The 23,405-nt window shown below is 33.3% G+C and overlaps 3 protein-coding genes and 1 long non-coding RNA gene across 7 annotated transcripts; 3 read left to right on the top strand and 1 right to left on the bottom strand.

Annotated features, from left to right (window-relative positions):
• The first annotated feature begins 1,716 nt into the window (after positions 1-1,716).
• Positions 1,717-3,771, top strand: LOC104246503 (osmotin-like protein). Its single transcript, XM_009802314.2, has 2 exons — positions 1,717-2,201; positions 3,213-3,771. The coding sequence occupies exons 1-2, from the start codon at positions 1,751-1,753 to the stop codon at positions 3,518-3,520; spliced, it is 759 nt and encodes a 252-aa protein (XP_009800616.1). The 5' UTR covers positions 1,717-1,750; the 3' UTR covers positions 3,521-3,771.
• Positions 3,772-6,333: 2,562 nt separating this feature from the next.
• On the top strand, positions 6,334-8,799 carry LOC104246505 (uncharacterized). The gene is made up of 2 exons (XM_009802315.1): positions 6,334-6,361; positions 8,246-8,799. The coding sequence occupies exons 1-2, from the start codon at positions 6,334-6,336 to the stop codon at positions 8,797-8,799; spliced, it is 582 nt and encodes a 193-aa protein (XP_009800617.1).
• Positions 8,800-9,533: 734 nt separating this feature from the next.
• On the bottom strand, positions 9,534-14,991 carry LOC104246502 (uncharacterized). 4 transcript variants are annotated; one of them, XR_011403638.1, is made up of 4 exons: positions 14,787-14,938; positions 14,606-14,679; positions 12,882-13,167; positions 9,534-10,347 (listed from the first exon to the last, which is right to left on the bottom strand). It is a non-coding gene; the product is annotated as an uncharacterized lncRNA (long non-coding RNA). The 4 variants fall into 4 exon arrangements; XR_011403637.1 differs by having other exon boundaries at positions 9,825-10,371; positions 14,787-14,984; XR_715973.2 differs by lacking the exon at positions 9,534-10,347 and adding an exon at positions 10,938-11,161 and having other exon boundaries at positions 14,787-14,991.
• A 6,876-nt stretch (positions 14,992-21,867) lies between these two features.
• LOC138881822 (uncharacterized) lies at positions 21,868-22,209 on the top strand. Its single transcript, XM_070162104.1, has one exon. It carries the CDS (start codon positions 21,868-21,870, stop codon positions 22,207-22,209), a length of 342 nt encoding a protein of 113 aa, XP_070018205.1.
• The last annotated feature ends 1,196 nt before the right edge of the window (positions 22,210-23,405 follow it).

The raw sequence follows: 23,405 nt of genomic DNA, 5'->3' as shown, positions 1-23,405 counted from the left end.
TACCGGTTTACTTCTGGATGGCCGTGATGACGAAGAGGCTTTTTCTTGTTGGGGAACAATTTTGGATGTTTTAGCCATTGCGGTTCAAGTGAAGAAGAAAAGTTTGATGATGGAGTAAAGAACAAATTGAGAGAAGTGTGGTCTCTAGGAAGTTGAAGGAGCTAACAAGATTTGGGAACGAATTGAGAAGTAAAGTTTGCAAAATTGTGAAGTTGGCCTATTTATAGAAGTCACTTAAGCGTATTGGGGAAGCCAAAAGGCCGACAGTCAGCCGCCTCTAATTAATGACCTTGGAAACTGTACGGACACGACCTTTCAATCATTTCAGACGCTGACATCACGAGATCAACATCATGATCGAGACATCGAGGTTCAAGTCGTTTCTTATCATCCTATTCTAAGAAATGCGGGGACTATCTGTATACGGTCAAAATCATATGCCTCCGATTTATAGCTCGAGGGTTCGTCCTAGGTCCGAGTTCGGGTTAGGTCGAGTTCGAGATCGGTGGACTAGACTCGAGCTCGAAGACAGAGCGCAATGCCCGGAGATAGAAGTACGAGGAATGCCGGGGTTAAGTATGCTCGACCCCGAAATAGTACCGTTATGGATTTGTAATAGAATGGGTTAGATTCCTGCCACGTCCCCGAGATCATGACGCAAATTCCGGAATAGGATTCTACGATTTCGTACTAGGCGGTTAGACAACTGTACCAAGAATATTCCTTACTGTAAATAGAAATACCTTATTTAGGGTTCCCTATTATATAAAGTGAACCCCAATCATTTGTAACATCATCTAATCATTGAGCAAAGAATATACTCTCTATTTTTTGCCTATTGTTCATCAGAATTATCCTTTAGCTCTACTGTTCTTATTTTACTTTTCTTGCTTAATTGTTCTTATTGTTTTAAGCTCACCTCGAGGTCACCGCTGTTGGGTAACATTAGTTTGATTCACTTGTCTTTTTCATTTCTACTTCATATTTCTTAATTACTAATTGATATTGAACTAAATTAAATATCTTTAAAACTACAAATTAAATTTAATTGTTACTCATATTTTCAGTTAAACAATACGCTACACTAGTTGGTCCGTTAATAGTCCCATCCCTTTTTTTACTCCTAAACAAAGACGAGAATAGCAACTTTCATTTCCCTTTTAAAAAATGAATCTTTTCCGAGTCAGAAAAGTTGCATTGTTCAAGGACTTTACGTGCCTCAAAACCAGCACAAAAACTTTTCCTTTTTTCCTTGCCATAATGCCATTCTAGTTTCAATGAACGAACAAACAATGGACAATCTCGTGTTACTAGAGGCGGATCCTCAAAAAATGCGGGTGTATTTTTTATTCAACCAAAATATATTTTATATAGTATAAAGTATAAAAATTATTAAAATATATATATATATATATATATATATATATATATATATATATAATTTTATAAATTTTATGTCGGCCAGTAATCCCATTGCACAGTATAGGTCCGCCTCCACATATTACTAAGATTGTGATAGATGAATAATAATTTTTATCCTTAATTAAAGCTTATATATTTAAATCTTGAGAATAAAAAAAAAAATTTGAAAGGATCTTACACGGTGCATATAAGTGGGACCTCTACCTAACACCCGGTGTGAAAAAAAAAACAGTGGACAATTTCGTTATTTGGTCATCTCTACTTCACTTTCCCCCCTATATAACCACCCCTTAACTATCAACCATTTGGCATCAGTCAAAAGCTAAGCATGGCTTCTTCTTCTACAAAAACTTTACTTTCACTCTCTCTCTGTTTAACCCTTTGTGCTCTCTCTCAAGCCACTTACTCTGGTTTAATTCTAACCCTAGTTAACAACTGTCCTTACACTATCTGGCCAGCCATTCAACCAAATGCCGGTCACCCAGTTCTCGAACGCGGTGGCTTTGCACTTCACACACTCACACACCGCTCTTTTGCCGCACCGACTACCCACTGGTCCGGTAGAATCTGGGCTAGAACTGGTTGTAGTTATGCTCACGGTAAGTTCAGCTGCGCCACCGGTGACTGTGGGGGCCGTATTGAGTGTGAAGGACTTGGTGGGGCCACCCCTGCCACGTTGGCACAGTTTGCTCTACACCATGGACATGCTGATTTCTCGTCTTATGGTGTTAGCCTTGTCGATGGTTTCAATATTCCTCTTACTGTAACTCCACATGAAGGTAATTAATGTTAAATTAGTTTGTAATCTAGAGTTTAATTTTTATATACCCTGAAAAAATACTACTAAAAACGTACATATTTGCAAGTAATTATTCATAAGAAATAAGGATTAGTGTCGGAAACAGCCTCTTTACCTCCACAAATAGAAGTTAGGTCCGTGTACATACTACCCTCCCAGATACCACTGGCGAGTTTCACTGATTTGTTTGAAGTAAGGATTTTACAACAGTATCACTATATACCGGTCATTTACTATAAACTTAATATATGTTTTTTACAATAGTATTGCCCTATAATAAAAAACGGAACAAATGACATGTTAGGAAGAGGTTTGACTGTACTGGCTATTAGTACATGTTAAAAACCTCTAAAAAAATGTGTGTTTTTAAAAAAAAAAAATTCAAAACTTATGGCCGAACACTTACTAAAAGTGTAACAAGATGTCACACGTTGTAAATGTATAGAACGTAAATCCAGCTATATGGAGTATAAAGTAGGATATCACACATATTAAGGTAAAAATGAGTTTGGGGCTTTATATATTACTACTTGAATATTTGAAAATTCTTTATTTTCATTTAAATATCATTCAAAATTTTAAATATAAATTTTTCTTACTTGTTTTTAAATTTAGCAGGACATATCTCTTCATGAAATATGAATATCCCGAATAGTCTCTTAAACTACTTTCATGCATTTAGGCCTTTTATTTGAAGTGACTCAGCTAATTTGTAACATATTGTTATACTTTATTATATTCTGAAGAGATTTATCTATATTTTTCAGACAAAATGCTGAAAGCGGTTTTTCTTGGGCTTTTAACACATTTGGCCAGTCATTGAAAATAATTACAACACTAGCCAAATATACAGAAAATATACACCAATAATATATAAAATATGGACTATATAATTGTATATTAATTCAATATACAAAAAATATTATTAATTTATAGGGTGGCTATACAGTGTAGATTTCCTTTTTTCTTATAGTTTTAATTTTTGTAACAGGTAAAGGACAGTGTCCAGTTGTTGGGTGCAGGGCTGAAATTTTGCAAACTTGTCCAGCAGTTTTGCAGTTAAGGTCACATGGTGGACATGGACCTGTTGTTGGGTGTAAGAGTGGGTGTGAGGCTTTTAAAACTGATGAACTCTGTTGTAGGAATCATTTCAATAGTCCACAGACTTGTAAGGGTTCGAGTTATTCAGAGTTTTTTAAGCATGCTTGTCCTGCTACTTTTACTTATGCTCATGATAGTCCTTCACTCATGCACGAGTGCTCGTCTCCGCGTGAGCTAAAGATCATTTTCTGTCACTAATCTTCCACATTGGTGGTGAGTGAAGAGGATCTTATTTCATTTGGAAGTGCAAGAAAAATAGAGTTTGATGTGGGGAAGGTGAGTTTGGATTAGGACTATTAGACCTAGGGTTTGCTTTGTTAACTTTAGCTGGGTGGGGGTTTGGGGGGTAGGAGGTTAAGGTGTTTTTGTGCTGTATGGGATTTGAAGTTTGTAAGGTAATGCCAATGTTGTTCAAGTTTATTGCAATAGTGTTTGGATTAATCATTTTATCTTCTTATGTGTTTCCATAATGTTGAAGTTTGTTGCTTTCATACTAGCCCTGGCCTATTTTTTTTTCTTAGTTAGATGTCCAGTATTTGTTTGTGTTATGTCTAAAATTATTAATTAATGTGATACTTATTATACTCTTTCGTCCCATTCTAATTGTTGTTTTAGCTAAAAAAAGGTAGTTGAAATTAATTATTATTTGAGGAATTTAATATTAGATTTATTAATTCTTTCCAACTATATATAACCTTAATTTTAAAAAAGTAGTAGTTCTTTTTTAAACTACTCAATTCTCAAAAAAGTATTTAATAGAAAGTAACTTAGTAAATTATTGTTCCTTTTTGGTTTTGTTTGATAAGGTTCTACTGAAAAAAAGTTCTTTATTTTATTAAGGTATTGATAAGGATTGTGTATATACTATTCTTATTTGTTTTGTATTTATTATTCTTTTAATAAAAGTGATAAAAAGTTAAAGTAGGACGGATGGAGTATTTGTTATCCAAATATTAGGCATTAGTTTTGTTTGTATGAATGAATTGGGATATATTTTGATTTTCAAGATGAAAGAATGGTCTATTTTGGGACTTAATTTAAAATTTTAATGTCTCTTTTCCATAATAGCATGTGCAATTTCCCAAACAGACACTTATGTGACGCAAAAAAAAACTTTGAATTTAAATCTTTGTGTAACTTATTTTAATGTGAACGTACTAACTCGAAAAGTTAATTTTCAAAAAATTTAACAATATCCACTTCAAACTTTAATTATTAAAATATCTTGTAGTCTAAATTGAGATAATATGGTCCATATGGTTAAACATTGGATGCCATTTCCTGTGTTCTGAAAAAGGGAGCCAACCCTATCAGTACTTTGAAAGTTCAAAAACTTTGGACTTATTCGATAATTTTAATCAAGAAAATACAAAGCTGACCAGTAGCAGTAAGAGGGTAGGGCACGAATCTCTGAGGATATCTCATGCAAACTTGCGTGGAGTGTTTTCTAAGTTCCTGACATATATACCACACTCCTCATTGAATTTCTCAAAAAACCAACGTCTCTTTCCCACTTTTTCTCATAGTAATATTTTTTTTCTTCCTTTTGCGTTGAAATAATGGTAAGGTTATTTTCGTATAACTTATAAAATATATGTTTGTATCGTAAAAGTAATCACTAATATTTGTATTAAAATATTACTCGGCCCTCGACATTGGCATGAATATAGAACCAAGCTACTTCCTCCGGTATATGATATATGACTTTTTATCTTTTTTATTTTGATTTAAAATAAGTAATATTTTTCATAACTAAGAAGGATTTTTTTAAAAAAAATTTGCCCTTATTTATATATTTCAGTGTGTCTAGTGTCTAGTTAATAATATGCAAATTTTAATTAAAGATAATTTAGTCAAAATTCTTATTTTTTTTAGGAGTACTATTTTTTAAGGGGTGTGTCTAAAGACAATAGGTGACTTATTATGGACTAGGAGTGACAAACGCGCAGATCGGGTTGGATATGGTTCGGGTAAAAAACGGGTAATAAAAAAACGAATAAGTTATTCGACTCGACCCATATTTAATACGTATAGAAAACGAGTTAACCGGTGGATAATATAAGTAACTATATTATCTATGACTTCTTGAATATGATCATTTTTGGGAGAGTTCTTAATCTCCCAAACTTGAAGAACCTCAAATTTGAGGTTTTACAAATGTAAAAGTTAAACTCATTAGTTATCTATTGACTATCCATTTTTTAAATCAATAATATGATTCTTATCCATATTTGATTTATTTTTAAATAGTTCATTATCCAACTTATTTTTTAATGCATAATATAGATGGTTAACTGTTTTCTTTTAACTATTTTTGCTATCCTTGCTACGAAGAGATTAAGGTCGTAATTGAGTCTAATAAATAGTTTTGAAAAAATTAGTGTAAAGGAGCATAATTCCAAGCTAGAACATCTGTTCCAACTTTTATTTCTTTTGTGACATGCTTTTTTCTCTATGCTTTAACTTGGCCAAATAATCTTATCCCATCGGTTCTCACGTGTCCCCCTATAACTTTGCCCTTATCCTGTCTACTCTTTTGCCTTTATCCCCTTTTTTCCTTTTTCATACGTATGTTTTTTTATTCTATTCAATTTCAAATATTAATTATTCTGATTAACTACATTTATAACAATTAACCATTTGCAAAAGTAAACTATTTATCACTGAAGTGTTAGCTAATGGAGATGTCTATGGAAGAGTGAGCTTCGAGGGTTGTGAAATTTACTACTCCTACTATTTTGGTCGTTACGATACATAAAAAGATTGTTCATTATTCACAGTTCCCAGAGTGCAGAGCTATAATTAGCTAAATAGAAGAACAAGGATTATGGTGCAAAAAAAGAACAAAGATTATGCTTCCAACCGACAATGATGCTATCAACCCAAAAACAACTTTCCTATTGCCTGTTTACGTTATTAAAAGGCCAATTTGTATTAATATTCCTCTTTCTCGATCTGAATGTCTTCTTGTGGACTTAATTAGAAAGATATTTGGTACATCCCTTAGAGTAATGGCAGCGTCAGGATTTTCCCCGAGAGGTATCAAAATAATATATATATCTCAAAAGGTTAAGGGGAATCAATATATAATAAAGATACATAGAATTAAAAAGAATTATTAGCAATATCATATAATTTTCCTGCAAATAGGTGTCGATTGATTTCCCTTGGTTGAAGATCTTAAGGTGACAATGTTAGAAATTTACTGTCTCTTCTAGAAACTTTTAGTGTGGCCCACATATAAGGTAATAAGTTATTTACCTCGTCTCTCAAAGGAAATAATATATCAGATAATATTTTGTAGTTATGCATATATGATAGTTTCTTTGATGGAAATAAACAATTTTTATTAGGAGTCCCTAGGGCAATTATAATTTATGGAGAAGTCACTAGGGGGCTAGGGCTAAAATATTTGCCTAAGAGTCCCTAGCCTACCTATAAATACGCTTGTGACTCCATCATTCTGGCATCCAATGATAGGCACACGCTAGACGGCTCCCTAAATTTTCTGTCAAGATTCTTTCAAGACGACTCTACGATACTTGAACAACCATGATTGAAGGTACATTCCTTAATTAATTTTCATTGCGATGGCTCTATGTATGAAATTAAATTCTACATCATGATATCAGAGCCATCCTTTAGCTGTTTTGTCCACTGTTCGAAAAATCTGTTGACGCAATATATGGCAATTCAAATTCTTGTATGACTGAATAACTGAAACAATACTGGTGTTCTGATATTATATCATCTTGTGTAGGCTTTCAGTTTAATAGTTCAATGGGTTAAATAACGGCATGATATAATTTATATCATTGGTGATATATTTTACTGTTTTATGTTATTGACATCCCTGCCTTTGTCTCCTACTCGTTTTCAATATTGGACCCAAGTTTGGTATTTTCGTTTTATGATTCTCTTGGTTTGGATTCCATTATTTCTTTAACCACTGTAGACCAAGAATACTTAATTAAACATTGGAACCAGCCAATATTTTAACCCTTGAAATATTATTCCGTTAATTGGGAATTATAACAAGCTCTTAAAACTGTTTTCTATAGAAATAGTATTTTTATTCTTCTAAGCTATTGAACTTGTTTGGTCAGAAAGGTTTTGAATCTTGTTTCAAGTATACTCTTACTTGGCTATATGAAATTAATTTAATTCCTTCATGGGTCATGCTTAATTCTTAGAAAACGATAATAGTTGATGCCCCGTAAGTGTTGCTTTTTAGACACATATTTAGTTTAGATTCATCATGATCATTATTTGCTTAGTTATATATTTAGACGTGAATGAAAACATTTATTCATTTAAGTACTTAGAGCAATTGTTTGCTTGTAAATAGAGTTGCACTGTTCAAGGAGATTCTTCTAATATTTAGATTAATTATAAGAATAAGACTTGTTTTTTGGAACAGTATAGGCATTGGGCTTATCTTTTATGTGCCTACTTTGAAACTAGTCAACATCTTCGTTAAGTTGATTATTTTGAGATGTCATATTTGAGTTTTCTTTTATGTGATGTACTTAGGAATAGCCACAACATCTTGAATACTTGATATAGAAAAAATTAAGTTATTTAATAACATAAAGTTTAGTAATTAAAATTATAATGACATCCAATTAGTCCAGTTATCTTATTAAAATGGTAAGTCGGCCCTACAGGGAGGCAACCATTTTGGTGAGATTAACTTGAATAAGAGAGTAAACCTTTAAGTTGAAAATAATCTTATGTCGACAGGTACGGTTTAATGTTCGTATATCTTGGTTTAATAGTCTAATAAAGTAAAGTAAATTCTATGCATGGGTTGCAACCTCTGCCCACAAGAAGGTCAAGAATTTACTTGAAATCGGTATTTTACGCGATTCACCTTTGATGGATTGTACTTCATAGTTTATGTATGTTTAACTTGTTTTGCAGTCTTTACCGCTTTTCCTACTAGGATTTTTAATGAGAATGCTCGAATTCTAATGTTTTCTGGTGACAATTATGTTGAATGGAAGGAGAAAGTCCTTCTAGCTTTAGGGTGTTCGGATCTGGACCTGGTACTCTGGGTGGAAGAACCACCCATTCTCACGGAATTAAGTACGCTAGAGAATAAGGCTAATTATGAGCGGTGGGAGCGATATAATCGCTTAAGTTTAATGCTCATCAAATCCCACATAAGCCAAAGCATTAGGGGTTCTATCCCTAATAGCGATAAGGTCAAAGCTTACATGAAGGCAATTGATGAACAATTTGTAAGCTCTGACAAGGTATTGGCCAGCACCCTTATAAAGAGGCTCTCGAGTATGACTTTCGACAAAAGTCGTACATTGCGTGAGCACATTATGGAGATGAGAGACATTGATACTAAATTCAAGTCCCTTGAGGTTGATATGTCTGAACCATTTCTTGTGCATTTCATTCTCAACTCACTTCCTGCGGAATATGGCCAGTTCAAAATTTCTTACAACACACATAAGGATAAATGATCAATCAATGAACTCTTGCCCATGTGTGTTCAAGAAGAAGAGAGCTTGAAGAATGGGACACCTGAAAGAGTTAATATGGTGACTCATGATAATAGAAATGCAAGGAAGGGCAAGAGTGTTCCCATGAAGAAGAAAACCACCTTTGACAAAGATGATTGTCGTTTCTATAAGAAGAAGGGACACTAGAAGAAGGATTGCCTAAAATACAAGAAATAGCTTGAGAAAAAAGGTAATTTACCTTTGAATGTTATGAATCTAATTTTACTTGAATTTCTGATAATACATGGTGGATTGATTCTGGTGCTACAATTCACATTGCCAAAATCATGCAGGTCTTTCAAACTTAGAGGAAGTGATAACAATACGATAGGAGATTCAAGAATTAGTAAAAAAAAAAAAATCAAGAATATGCGAAAGCTAAAAGAAAAAAAAGAGACAAAAATTAAAGATAGATTGAATTCAAGAAAGAGTTTCTTGAATTCAAGAAGTCTATTCTTGAAGTTGAATCCTAACAACAACAACTAGCTAACAAAAAACTAATCGTCTTTGGTAGAGAATTAAAAACAAGAGATAGATTGTGAAGCCCGACCCTTTAGAATAACAAGAACAACAATAAGCCTAAACTTATCACCTTTCTTGAATACCTAGAAGTGATCCGAAAGAGTTTAATTTCACCACCTTAAGTTGAGTCTTGAAGGTTGAAGAATAAATCCAAGAGTAGTCGCACACAAGAGTGCAAGAAAAGTCTCACAAATTTTATTGATAATAGTCTGAATAATCTCAGTCTAAAAACAAAGAATACATCCCTTTATATAGAGAGAGGTCACGAAATTCTACCTAAAAAAAGTAAATAAAGTCCAAACTACTTTGGACAACAAGTCCAACTACTTTAGGAAAAGAAAAATACTAGGAAGCAAAAATCAAGTTATTCTTGGAAAGTAATTCCAAAAATCATAGTAAAAGGAAAATATAACCTTAACTAACTATGAAAGCAATAAATATAGTCCCATAATATATGGAAATAAATCCCAAACCAATCTTTGATAGAATCTTGAAAATCTTGATGGAAATTTGCAAGCAACCTGGCACCAACTTGCACTCAACATCTAACACGACTATTGTACCATTCTTGGACATCAAGTAAGTCCTTTTTATGCTATGAAAATCTGGCTTTATGTAGGACTTCATGAGCTGCAAGTTTGGACACATTTTAGGTGCTAAATTGGTTCAACAGTGGCATGATTTGGACCTTCTTTAGAGGATATTTCCTTCGATCTAATCCATACATTATTGGACATGAATTTGGGCCATAAAATAATTATAACACCTAGTTAGCTCATATCATTTATCCTTAAGCTCTTCCTCCTGACTAACAACTTTGATCGTTCCTAAGTTCAATGACCTTGTTTTGCAACTTTTTAGCTTGAGATCTTGTTAAAGGCTATCTTTGAGATTCCAAAGCTTCATCCTTGTCCTTGAATATATTTGAGCTTCCTAGGATGCTATCATTCCCCTCTTCTTGAAGAAAATTTGTCCTCAAATTTCGATCTTGCAAGAAAATGAAGACACGCACTAGAAAATGGCATCCACTGATCAGAAAAAATGGTAAGAATAAAATAAGATAGCGACCATGTCGCTACGAAATCATCATATGTCGCCACTAAATGTTTATAGTAGCGACATTGGACTTGCTGCAATTAAGTCCATTACTAAATGTTATTTGTGACGACTACAGGTTGTTACAACAGAATGGTGATATTTTGTGGCAACATTATCGCTACAAAAAGTAAGCCAAATCGCCACAAAAGGTAGTTCCACCAAACAGATTCAGGGGCAAGCCACCACTGAAGAGTGACATTTAGCAGCGACAATTGTCGCCACAAAAATAAATGACTATCGGTGGCAGCTACTTTATCGCTACTAGAAGTTGCTTTTAGTAGCAACTTAAGTCGCCACATAAACAATTAGCTATTAGCAGCAACTCTCATATCGCTACTGGAGAGTTACTTTTAGTAGCAATTGATGTCGCGAGCTCGCTGCTGGAGAATGACATTTAGTGGCGGTGATAATTGCTACAAAAACTGTTAAACAATCAGTGGCAACTTCCAATATTGCAACAAATAATTTTCTGAATAAGATTTTGCCACCAATGAAACCTATTTAATTCAGCAACTCTAATGGCCAAAATTATATTAACGCATTCAATAGTATTTTACAAACACCAAAAGAATTTCTTAAGTCGGATATTAAATACTTCCATTGCTAAAATGCGAATTACATATATAATGCAGAATACTTCATTGCCATTGTATGCATATACATCCCAAAAAAGCAAAATACTAAGTGCCTTCTTCTTCATTGTCTTCATTGTTTAAGAACCGTGTTCCAGTTATTACACGAAAAAAACACAAGATCAGTTTGACAATGCTCATAATCTAATGCTAATAGTACAATGGATGACATAGAAGTGGAAAAATATATTATGACAATTTCAACCATTAACCACGTCTCCTAAGTATAGCTTCAAGTTTGAATAGGAAATGCAGTTGATGCTAATTTTGTTTTAGTTAGCTGAAAAGCTCTTATTACATGTGATTTGCAGCTAGGAATGGCTAGTATTCTCTGTGGACAGGCTTATGGAGCAAAGCAATACAAGAAAATTGGAACACAAACATACACTGCTATATTCTGTCTCTTTATTATTTGCATCACCTTTTCAATGTTATGGCTATACGTAGGATGATTGCTCATGTTAGTCGGACAAGATCCTAAGATTTTACATGAATTTGGGAAGTTTATAATGTGTTTAATTCCTACTTTTTTTGGTAGTGCAGCTCTTCATCCACTTATTCGGTATTATCTAATGCAAAGTATGATCATTTCCCTGCTCATTAGCTCATGTTTAACAAAAGCTATCCATAGACCACTATGTTGAGTGCTAGTTTTTCACTCTGGCTTAAAGAATTTTGGGGTTGCATTGGCTATGGCCATTCAAGTTTGAATAAGACATACAGTAGATGGAAAAGAAAATGCATTTACTGAAGGTGGACACATATCAGTGCAATTATGACATTCAATAACGACGCAACACATCTATTACCAAAAAATCAAGTACACGAATAGCTAAAAAGAAGTCAAGAAAACAATAAAATAGAAACATGAGCATAAGTGTAATATTTTTTTATGGTTCGCGTTTGTGCATCTATTAAGGTGGAAATGTTTCAGGCAGAATTCAAGGTGGAAATGTTTCAGGCAGAATTCAACTTTAATTAAAATTCTTTTGTTTTAGCTTGAAGGTAACATTGAGGAGAAAAAAAATTATATACAAGAACATATCAACTATGGTTTAGATCCTTAGGCAGAACTACTTTAGGAGATGCGAACAAATACTTGAAAAGATTACTTGAATGGTATTCTCTTCCAGCCACATATCCTAAAGTTAGTTGAATAGTACATGTTTTCTTCGTTACTTTCTGAATAGACACAGCGAAATATAACATAAATTCAGCCACATATACAACAAATTGACGGGGGAAGCTGATGTCAACTCCCAATGGTATTCTCTTGCAGCCACATATCCTAAAGTTGGTTCTTTTTTACTTCACTGTAAACCAATTCCAAAGAAATGACACCAAGAATGAGAGGTTCATGCTAGCCAAAATGGTAACATATAAAGAGTTAAAGCACACACCAAAATTTACCAAAATATATTTTTTGCCAATCATTAGATGCATTAGATTCTACTCAACATAAACACTTAGGAGTCTGAATTTTCTCCTATTTCTAAAATTGTCCAACCAAATTTTGCATATCCAGAATTTCAGAATTACATCAGAATATAAACGTCCGAAACAAATCCAAATTTAACGTAAGATGACACTTCTTTACAACAATAACATAAAATAAGCTAGCATTCTCAAAGCTGCATAGAATATAAACAAAGATTTCTCTAAGGTATTTTATCAAACACGTCATATGCCTCGTAAAATTAATCCCAATTTGGGATAAACACGTATCAATCCAACATATACCAGTATTATATTTTGCAATAAGTAAAGAGAATTAGTAAAACAAAACCTAACCTGCACCATTTTCAACTTCAGGAGAGGAAGCACACTTCTATCCAGATTCCTTGACGATACTATCTTTAGAGAAGGTCTCTGCCAAGGGTTACTTGATACTTGTCCTCTGTCTAGAGGTTCTTGACTGAGATTATTTGATTCTCCTATCTTAGGAGATGCTGTAGTATTCCCTATTGGTTGTACTTGTGACTGAGGCATCACTCTAGAATTACCACGTCCTTGAAAATGGACACGTCCACGACCAGTTCCACTTCGACCTTTACCTCATCCTGTCATTTGGACCCTCCTACATGATGTAGAAAAACATCAGTAAGAATTGAAGCACGATTAGGGGTAAATACTTTTCGTTATACATGAAAAATATAATGATACTCAGTGCATATAGAAGGCAAGTAACATTTCACAAAAGCTTAATATATAATCTAGTTATGAAATTAAACGTTACAAGCATAATGAATTAATTTCATTGTCATGTTAATAAGGAACAAAATACAGAGAACTTTTCAAAACAAAAAGTAGAAATCTATATTATCTTGCTTCTCAGTATTCAAGAGCATCATCAATATCTTATCCATCATTATCATCAAGCCAATCTTCTTCGCCTTCTTCCCCCTTGGTTGACTGAATGCCCAACTAAGAAAGCCATCTACTCCATCTCTATACCTTTGATCACCTCTATTTCTAATATTCAACCAACTTTTATCCATTCCTATTTTAGAATAACATTCAATCAATCAATTAGTTAATAAATCTCAAGGACCACAAAAACCAACACAACTACAAGAACATAACCAGATGTTACTATAACTCATCTTGCTTAAAGTAAGACAAATTTTCTCTTTACAAAGAGTTCTACATTGGTTACAGTCAATACTTACATATGATATATGTCATAGCAAAATATAATCTTAAAAATATGGTATAAAGAGTGTTGCAATTAACTTTAAACCAATAGTTGCATCTGTCAACAAATAAAATTGTATAACACAACCAAGAGTTCTTTTCCGGTATATTTTTAAAGATAAAGAATGACAACATCATGAAATATTTTACATAAGGAATGACAAGGCTAGAACCTAGATACATTTATGAACTAATAAGACTAAGAAACAATTCATTTCAAGATTATGGAAATTTCAGCCGACCAAAAAGTTAAGAAAATATAACTTTCAAAAGCAAAATTAAGTTGTCTAAGAGGATATCATTAAAACACCTTGGCTGCAATAAATAGACGAACTAGAACTTAATTAACACCATTTATCTATTTTAGTTTGTCTAAGTTGCTTTTAATTTAACACTATAAATTGACCAATTATATTATCTATTAAATCAATTAGCAAAAAATAATAAGAGCTAATTCAGCACTTGGTAGAGACATAAAGAAGCTCAAAAAATGAAAACATATGTATATCACAAAGATGATGAACAAATAGAGAAGGAATGATGAACAAAATAAATGAAGTAACATCTTAAAAATAAATCAAATAAATCCTAATGTTTTTTACTTCTGATATCTTTCTTAATGTATAGCTCAAAAGAATCTTCACTGATTTCACTACCTAAAATATTATTGGGTGAAGATTTATGAAACATATGAGATTTTATCGAAAAATATCAGGAAAAATAACAGACCCATATCACAAAACATCTCATTTCAGCATTTTGAGAGGAATACCAAACATGCAATCACCAAAAAGTTCAGAATTAAAAAAAAAAAAACTTACCCAGCGAAAGAGATCATCAACACCGAGAAAGGGCTGTACACGAAGGAAAGTGGGGGGGAAATTACTTTATACTCCTGTAGATTTCAAATGGGTTAAAGAAATTAGAGGTAAAATTGATGAAATAGTCACTCTCGCTAACTGCATTTAACACCCAAAAGGATTTGGGGTTTGAGAGCATTACCTGATTTGAATACAATCTTAGAAAACAAGTGGTGTTAGGGCTTTTGGGTTTCATAAATTAGGTTCACATCTTGTGATTAAACAAAACTGAAAGATTTAATTTGAGAAACTTCAAGAAGTAATGTAGCTTTTGCAGAGAGAATCGAGAAGAGGGAAGAAGAAAAATGGAGCTTCGGTCTCTTTTGTACAGAGCTCCTTTAGAACTTAGTATTTTTAGGGTCTTTTATTTAGTTTTTTTATTTTTAAATGTCAGATATTTACACAATTAGAGGCGACCCAGTTGCCCCAAAAACATCTTTACAGGCGACTCGGAAACGTCGCCATTAAAAGTTTATATTTTGTAGCGACTACTAGGTCGCCACAATAAATATACCATTTGTAGCAATAAATAAAGTCGCTACTAAATATCGCCACTAAAAGACAGATTTCTTGTAGTGTATTGGCCAGCACCCTTATGAAGAGGCTCTCAAGTATGACTTTCGACAAAAGTCGTACAGTGCGTGAGCACATTATGGAGATGAGAGACATTGATACTAAATTCAAGTCCCTTGAGGTTGATATGTCTGAACCATTTCTTGTGCATTTCATTCTCAACTCACTTCCTGCGGAATATGGCCAGTTCAAAATTTCTTACAACACACATAAGGATAAATGGTCAATCAATGAACTCTTGACCATGTGTGTTCAAGAAGAAGAGAGGTTGAAGAATGAGACACCTGAAAGAGTTAATATGGTGACTCATGATAATAGAAATGCAAGGAAGGGCAAGAGTGTTCCCATGAAGAAGAAAACCACCTTTGACAAAGATGATTGTCGTTTCTAAAAGAAGAAGGGACACTAGAAGAAGGATTGCCTAAAATACAAGAAATGGCTTGAGAAAAAAGGTAATTTACCTTTGAATGTTATGAATCTAATTTTACTGGAGTTTCTGATAATACATGGTGGATTGATTATGGTGCTACAATTCACATTGCCAAAATCATGCAGGTCTTTCAAACTTAGAGGAAGTGATAACAATACGATAGGAGATTCAAGAATTAGTAAAAAAAAAAAAATTAAGAATATGCGGAAGCTAAAAGAAAAAAGAGAGACAGAAATTAAAGATAGATTGAATTCAAGAAAGAGTTTCTTGAATTCAAGAAGTCTATTCTTGAAGTTGAATCCTAACAACAACAACTAGCTAACAAAAAACTAATCGTCTTTGGTAGAGAATTAAAAACAAGAGATAGATTGTGAAGCCCGACCCTTTAGAATAACAAGAACAACAATAAGCCTAAACTTATCACCTTTCTTGAATACCTAGAAGTGATCCGAAAGAGTTTAATTTCACCACCTTAAGTTGAGTCTTGAAGGTTGAAGAATAAATCCAAGAGTAGTCACACACAAGAGTGCAAGAAAAGTCTCACAAATTTTATTAATAATAGTCTGAATAATCTCAATCTAAAAACAAAGAATACACCCCTTTATATAGAGAGGGGTCACGAAATTCTACCTAAAAAAAGTAAATAAAGTCCTAAACTACTTTGGACAACAAGTCCAACTACTTTAGGAAAAGAAAAATACTAGGAAGCAAAAACCAAGTTATTCTTGGAAAATAATTCCAAAAATCATAGTAAAAGGAAAATATAACCTTAACTAACTATGAAAGCAATAAATATAGTCCCATAATATATGGAAATAAGTCTCAAACCAATCTTTGATAGAATCTTGAAAATCTTGAAAGAAATTTGCAAGCAACTTGGCACCAACTTGCACTCAACATCTAACACGACTATTGTACCATTCTTGGACATCAAGTAAGTCCTTTTTATGCTATGAAAATCTGGCTTTATGTAGGACTTCATGAGCTGCAAGTTTGGACATATTTTAGGTGCTAAATTGGTTCAACAGTGGCATGATTTGGACCTTCTTTAGAGGATATTTCCTTGGATCTAATCCACATATTATTGGACATGAATTTTGGCCATAAAATAATTATAACACCTATATAGCTCATATCGTTTATCCTTAAGCTCTTCCTCCTGACTAACAACTTCTTTGATCGTTCCTAAGTTCAATGACCTTATTTTGCAACTTTTTAGCTTGAGATCTTGTTAAAGGCTATCTTTGAGATTCCAAAGTTTCATCTTTGTCCTTGAATATATTTGAGCTTCCTAGGATGCTATCATTCCCCTCTTCTTAAAGAAAATTTGTCCTCAAATTTTGACCTTGCAAGAAAACGAAGACAGACACTAGAAAATGGCATCCACTGATCAGAAAAAATGGTAAGAATAAAATAAGATAGCGACCATGTGTCCACTTAACCCAATTAAGCCTAATATCTGTAAATACTACTTTATAAAGAATATAGAAGTCATCATCCCAATAAAATTTATGCCTACTTAGATTTGTCCCATAAAACCTCTCTTAAGGTAGTCAAAAGATGTGTATGACAATGAAATTACAAAAGATTGATCACGCATCCATTTAAAACAAGTATCTCTACCACATTTATCAAATAAGATACTTTTATGATATAGCCAAGTATCAATTCAAATCTCATGGATTCTTCTACATGTAAGCAATTCAAAGAAGCACATAAATTTACAAGAAGGTTAGAAGAACCCACAATTCCCAAAATAAAAGTTTCAATACATTCAAGCTCATGATTATAACTTTCCCAAATAATATTCTCAATATCAAAGGATTCTAAACAATTGCTCAAAGTGTCACAGAAAGAGTCATAGATAAGATCATGAAAGAGTATTTGATCACTAACGTCGCAATAATCATGCATAGCCTCTTTACTAGTATCAAATACTTTTACATGCTCACAATCAACATGACTATAAGAATGACTTCCTATCACACAACAAACTCACATTCTAGCAATTTATCACATGAAAACTCATTTCCAAATCTCTTCTCATAAATTTCATGCCTCCTTCCACCAAGTTCGAACATATAATCATCTATGTCATACTCAATTTCAAAAGGAAGCAAATTACACTTGCACTTGAACTTAGATATTATAGTTAGTGACTTGATATGCATAAAAATACTATCATCCACAAAAATTATAAAGCCACCAACATAAGAAATAATAGTATTGTTCATTACCTCCCGAAATACCTTAGGTGTTCTAAAAAGGCCAAGAATGTGAATAAACCAACTACACATACCATACTTGGACTTATTTACTAATGGAACATCATCACCTTTTATTCTTTGATGCAATGGCTCTAACTTAGCAATGTATTTAGGGAACTCCATGTTATAAACCTGTAAATAAGGATCAAAAGAGTCAAAAGATTCAACAACAACAAAGAAATTATTCAAGTTTTTATCTTCCACCATCCAACAAGAAGAGATATCGCCAAATTCATGTTGGAATCCAATTGGCTCTTTTGCCACTATCTCTTACACTTTATCTTCCCTTTCAAAAGGTCTGTCAATACTTGGCTACACAAAATCACAAGAACTAAAACAACAAAGTGTTAATGAGTTAGAAAGTAAAGAATATATTTTCTTGCTTACACTCTTTTTGGCTTTTATCTCAAGACTAACTTTTTCCTCACTCTTAGCCTCTTTTCTCTCACTAAAGTTTTTTTCTTTTTCTTCACTCAAACCCTTATGTTTTTCTATCTCTACCTCACATACTTTTGTTATCTCATTGCCTTTTCTCTTTTCTTTTCCTCAAGCTTATTCTCTTTCTCACTTGACATCCTATTCTCTTCACTCAACACAACCTCTCTTTTTTCCTCTCTTGGGATGTCGACATGTACTCCCTTACTCCTCTCATTCTTTTCTCTCTCATATTTTTCTATATTCTCGTTAATGGTCTTTTCATCTTCACAAATTTGTGAGGGAGTCAAAGGTCCAAGAATGTGTTTCTTCCTGTTAACCTCAAAAGAGTATTTTTTTTCCATGTTATATGAAGCTCTTCTGTAAACATACCACGGCTTTCCCAACAAGATATGATAATTATTCATGGGAATCACATCACATCAGATTGCATCCTCATACCTTCCAATAGAGAATAGTAATAACACATATTTATCTACCTTTACTCCTCTCAACATGTAGGGTTTAATATGCTCAACACAATGCAAGTTCAATTTCTCAACCATATAAGTGCTAATTGAGTTATAGCCAAATTCTTTATCAATTCTAAGGGCACAAATTGCAGACATCACTTTAGCTCTTGTTTGAAAAATAACTTTACCATTGTCTTCCTTCCATTCGGTATACTGTAAGTTCGACTTTTCAAGTTGTTGAGTCATAGCTCGCCTCCTTTCACAATAACTACATGTTTGAAACGTCTTGAACAAAGATTAGAAGAATTATGTCTCTATCAAATTTGGCTTTTTCCTTCTAATATTCTCACCTCTCTCGCCTTTTTCCATTCAATGCAACTCTTGGTCGTTAATCTTTAGATTTATTAATAAACCTTACTAGTCACAACCCTTAGTAATAAGAATATGAAGCTAGAAAAGAAAGAAAAGTGAATGACCAAACCCAGAAAGAATAAGAATCGGTTAGTAGAAAAAAAAAGGAAAGAATTTAAGGAAACCCCAAACCCACAAGAATAAGGAAAGAAGTTTCCTTAATCTTCAAGAACACGGGCCCCTCTTCTTGTTTCCTTTCTTGACTTGGAAACCAAATAATAGTTAAATTCTAAAAATAATAATGAGCAATAACACTTTTTTGGCTGATTTGTTTTTTGCTTTTTTGTTGCTTAAGAACCTCCCAAGATTATCAAGATTGAAATCTTGATTAGCCTATGCTCTGATACCACTTGATAACAACACGATAAGGGGATTCAAGAATTAGTAAAAAAGAAAAAAGAAAAATCAAGAATATGCGGAAGCTAAAAGAAAATAAAGAAACAAAAAAGAAGACAGAAATTAAAGATAAATTGAATTCAAGAAAGAGTTTCTTGAATTCAAGAAGCATATTCTTGAAGTTGAATCCTAACTACAATAATTAGCTAACAAAGAACTAATCGCCTTTGGTAGAGAATTAAAAATAAGAGATAGATTGTGAAACCCGATCCTTTAGAATAACAAGAACAATAATAAGTCTAAACTTATCACCTTTTTTGAATACCTAGAAGTGATCTAAGATTTCGAAAGAGTTTAATCTTACCAGCTTAAGTTGAGTCTTGAAGGTTGAAGAATAAATTCAAGACTATCCACACACAAGAGTGCAAGAAAAATCTGACAAATTTTATTGATAATAGTCTGAATAATCTCAGTCTTAAAAAAATAATACACCCCTTTATATAGAGAGGGGTTACGAAATTCTACCTAAAAAAACTAGTAAATAAAGTCCTAAACTACTTTGGACAACAAGTCCAACTACCTTAGAGCCCGTTTGAACATACAAATTTTTTCCTTTTTTCCAATTTTTTTTTGAAAACAATGTTTGGTTATCAAAATCTTCCCAATTTTTCCAATTTCACTTGAAAATGCATTTTCAAATTTGAAAAATTGGTTCTTAGCAGTGTTTCAATTGAAAATGAGAATTTGCTAGTTTTTAATTTTACAAATTTATCCTATACCTTTAAAATTTATAAAATGACCCTATCAATTTTTAATCTACATGTTTGATAACAATGGTAATAGTAATAGGAAGCAGACTATGTTAGAAAATGTGATATTGATTTTGCATCTTCTGTGTATTGCAGTAAAGCGGAATATGATAACAATTACATAATAGCATGTTTGATTGTTTATTTCAAGTAGGATAATCAAATTGGGGTGGTTTTAATATTTTTTACAAGTTGTGGGGTATAAATCATGTTTTATGATTTTGAAAAAAAGACATCCAAATATTTTGTAAAAATTATAACCATACACAACTTCATCTTCAATTCAAATTTTAGTGAAATTCCAAATTTGAATTTTTTTTTTTGGAGTTCATGTCCAAACGCATACTAAGGAAAAGAAAAATATTAGGAAGCAAAAACCAAGTCATTGTTGAAAAATAATTCTAAAAATCTTAGTAAAAGGAAAACATAACCTTAACTAACTAGGAAAGCAATAAATATAGTCCATAATACATGGAAATAAGTCTCAAACCAATCTTGGATAGAATCCTGAAAATCTTGATGGAAATTTGCAAGCAACTTGACACCAACTTGAACTCAACATCTAGCACGACTATTGTACCATTATTGGACGTCAAGTAAGTCCTTTTTATGCTATAAAAAAGTGGCTTTATGTAGGACTTCATGGGCTGCAAGTTTGGACACATTTTAGGTGCTAAATTGGTCCAACAGTGACCTGATTTGGACCTTCTTCAGAGGATGTTTCTCTAGATCTAATCCACATCTTATTGGACATGAATTTGGGCCATAAAATAATTGTAATACCTAGATAACTCATATCTTTTATCCTTAAGCTCTTCCTCCCAACTAACAACTTCTTTGATCGTTCTTGAAGTCCAATGACCTTGTTTTGCAACTTTTTAGTTTGAGATCTTGTTAAAGACCCTCTTTGAGATTCCAAAGCTTCATCTTTATCCTTGAATAGATTTGAGCTTCCTAGGATGCTATCATTCCTCTTTTCTTGAAGAAAACTTGTCCTCGAATTTTGACCTTGCAAGAAAACGAAGACAAGCACTAGAAAATGCATCTACTAATATGAAAAAATGGTAAGAATAAAGCAAGATAGTGACCATGTGTCCACTTAATCCAATTAAGCCTAATAGGTGTAAATACTATTTTATAAAGCATATGGACGTCATCATCCCAATAAAATTTATGCCTACTTAGAGAAGCACATGATGTTTTTAAAGTTTGCAAAACAGAAGTAGAGAAACAAATTGGTGCTCAGATTAAAATTGTAAGATTTGATAGGGATGGAGAATAGTATGGTAGGTACCCAGATAAGGGACAAGTTAAGGGTCCATTTGTTGAGTTCCTTGAAAGTGAAGTATAAATTGACCAATATACCATGCCAGGAACACCACAACAAAATGGTGTGGCAGAAAGAAGGAACCGGACATTAATGGACATGGTAAGAAGCATGATTAGTAGATCAAGTTTACCTTTATCCTTATGGAGTGAAGCCTTAAAAACCATCGTGCATATTTTAAATATGGTTTCATCTAGTGCTGTCCCTAAGACACCTTTTGAGTTATGGAAAGGATGGAAATCTAGTTTAAATCATTTACACGTTTGGGGATGTCCAACTAAAGTTAGGGTTTATAACCCACAACTAAAGAAGTTGGATGAAAGAATAATAAACGGTTATTCTATAGGCTATGCAATTAACTCTAAGAGATTTAGGTTTTATTGTCCTTCTCATTCTCTTAAAATTGTTGAGGCTAGAAATGCTAAATTTCTTGAGGAACATGAAGAAAGTGGAAGTTGTTTGACTCAAACGGTGGAATTGGAAGAAATAAGGGAACCACCTGTGGTACCTTTTGTAGACATGTGATTTTTGACCCTCCCCAAGATTTTTTATATATTAGCGTAAAATATTTAATTTAGGCATAATATAGATATTTTAAGTAATTTTGACTCTTCTACTTTATTTTATTGAAAACAAAAAATCACAAAAATATGTTCATTAATGTTTTGTAGCCATTTTTAATCTAAAAAAAAAATCTTAAAAAATATATAATACAAAAATAGTATCGTATTTTTATTTTAATATGATATTTAAAAATACCAAAAATAGATTTGTTTTAATGGTTAGTTTTATTTTAATAATTATTTTAATAGTAGGACTAAGTAATAAATGGGCCCGTATTTTTAATCTCGTTCGCAGCGAAAGAATAGAACTTGGGCTCTAGCAACCCATTTTTAGGCCTAATTTTGGACCTAACCCATAATCCCCAAGCCCATGATTCCAAGGCCCATACCCCTTAACCTAAAAAAACCCTACAAAAAACTAACCTTGACCTATATATATAAAAGCAAAGCCTAAGACTAAGGGGGAGGAACAAAAAAAAAGAACGGGAAAAGTTGAACAAAAAAGCAGGCAGCAGCTGAGAAGGCTGCGCACAAATGAGACCTCCCCCCTGCGCGTCTTCTTCTTCAACCCCCCTCGTTCTGAACCTTCTTCAACGAAGAAGAACGCTGGGAAAATCGAAAAAAACGGAACAAAAATCCACGAAGGAAAAAACGCCTAAAGACCTAGGCTGAAGAACGAAAGACAACGAAAAAAAAGGGCTGAAGAGAACGGAAACAGCTGAAACAAAACAAGCAGCAATACACACAAAAGCTGCGCAAAAACAGACCCCATACCCCCCGTTTCCATCTTCTCCAAACGACCCATTGCCATTGTTCATTTTCTTCAGCAGAACAACCCAAAATAGTGACCCTTCGCCGGAAATCACCACACCCCGCTCCTGACCTCACGCCGATCACCCAGACGACGACCCTCTACATCCCCCCGTCAACCAAGTTCGCCGGAATCAAAAAAATTCCGTTGTCGTTGTTTCTTCTTCTTCGCACGGAAAAGACATGAACGACGCACCCTAGAGTAGCCCTTCTTTCTCTCTCAAAGGGCAGGTCGAGTGACAGAAAAACCGAGTAGGGAACGGAAACTGAGGTTCGAGGTTCAGGTCAGTCACCGGTTCGAGTTCGGGTCTGACGAGATCGTCCGTTCGTTATTTTCGTTTGTGGTTC

This window comes from Nicotiana sylvestris, chromosome 11 (assembly GCF_000393655.2).
Source record: "Nicotiana sylvestris chromosome 11, ASM39365v2, whole genome shotgun sequence".
NCBI classification, from domain to species: domain Eukaryota; kingdom Viridiplantae; phylum Streptophyta; class Magnoliopsida; order Solanales; family Solanaceae; genus Nicotiana; species Nicotiana sylvestris.
This window is presented reverse-complemented; position numbering and strand designations above follow the sequence as displayed.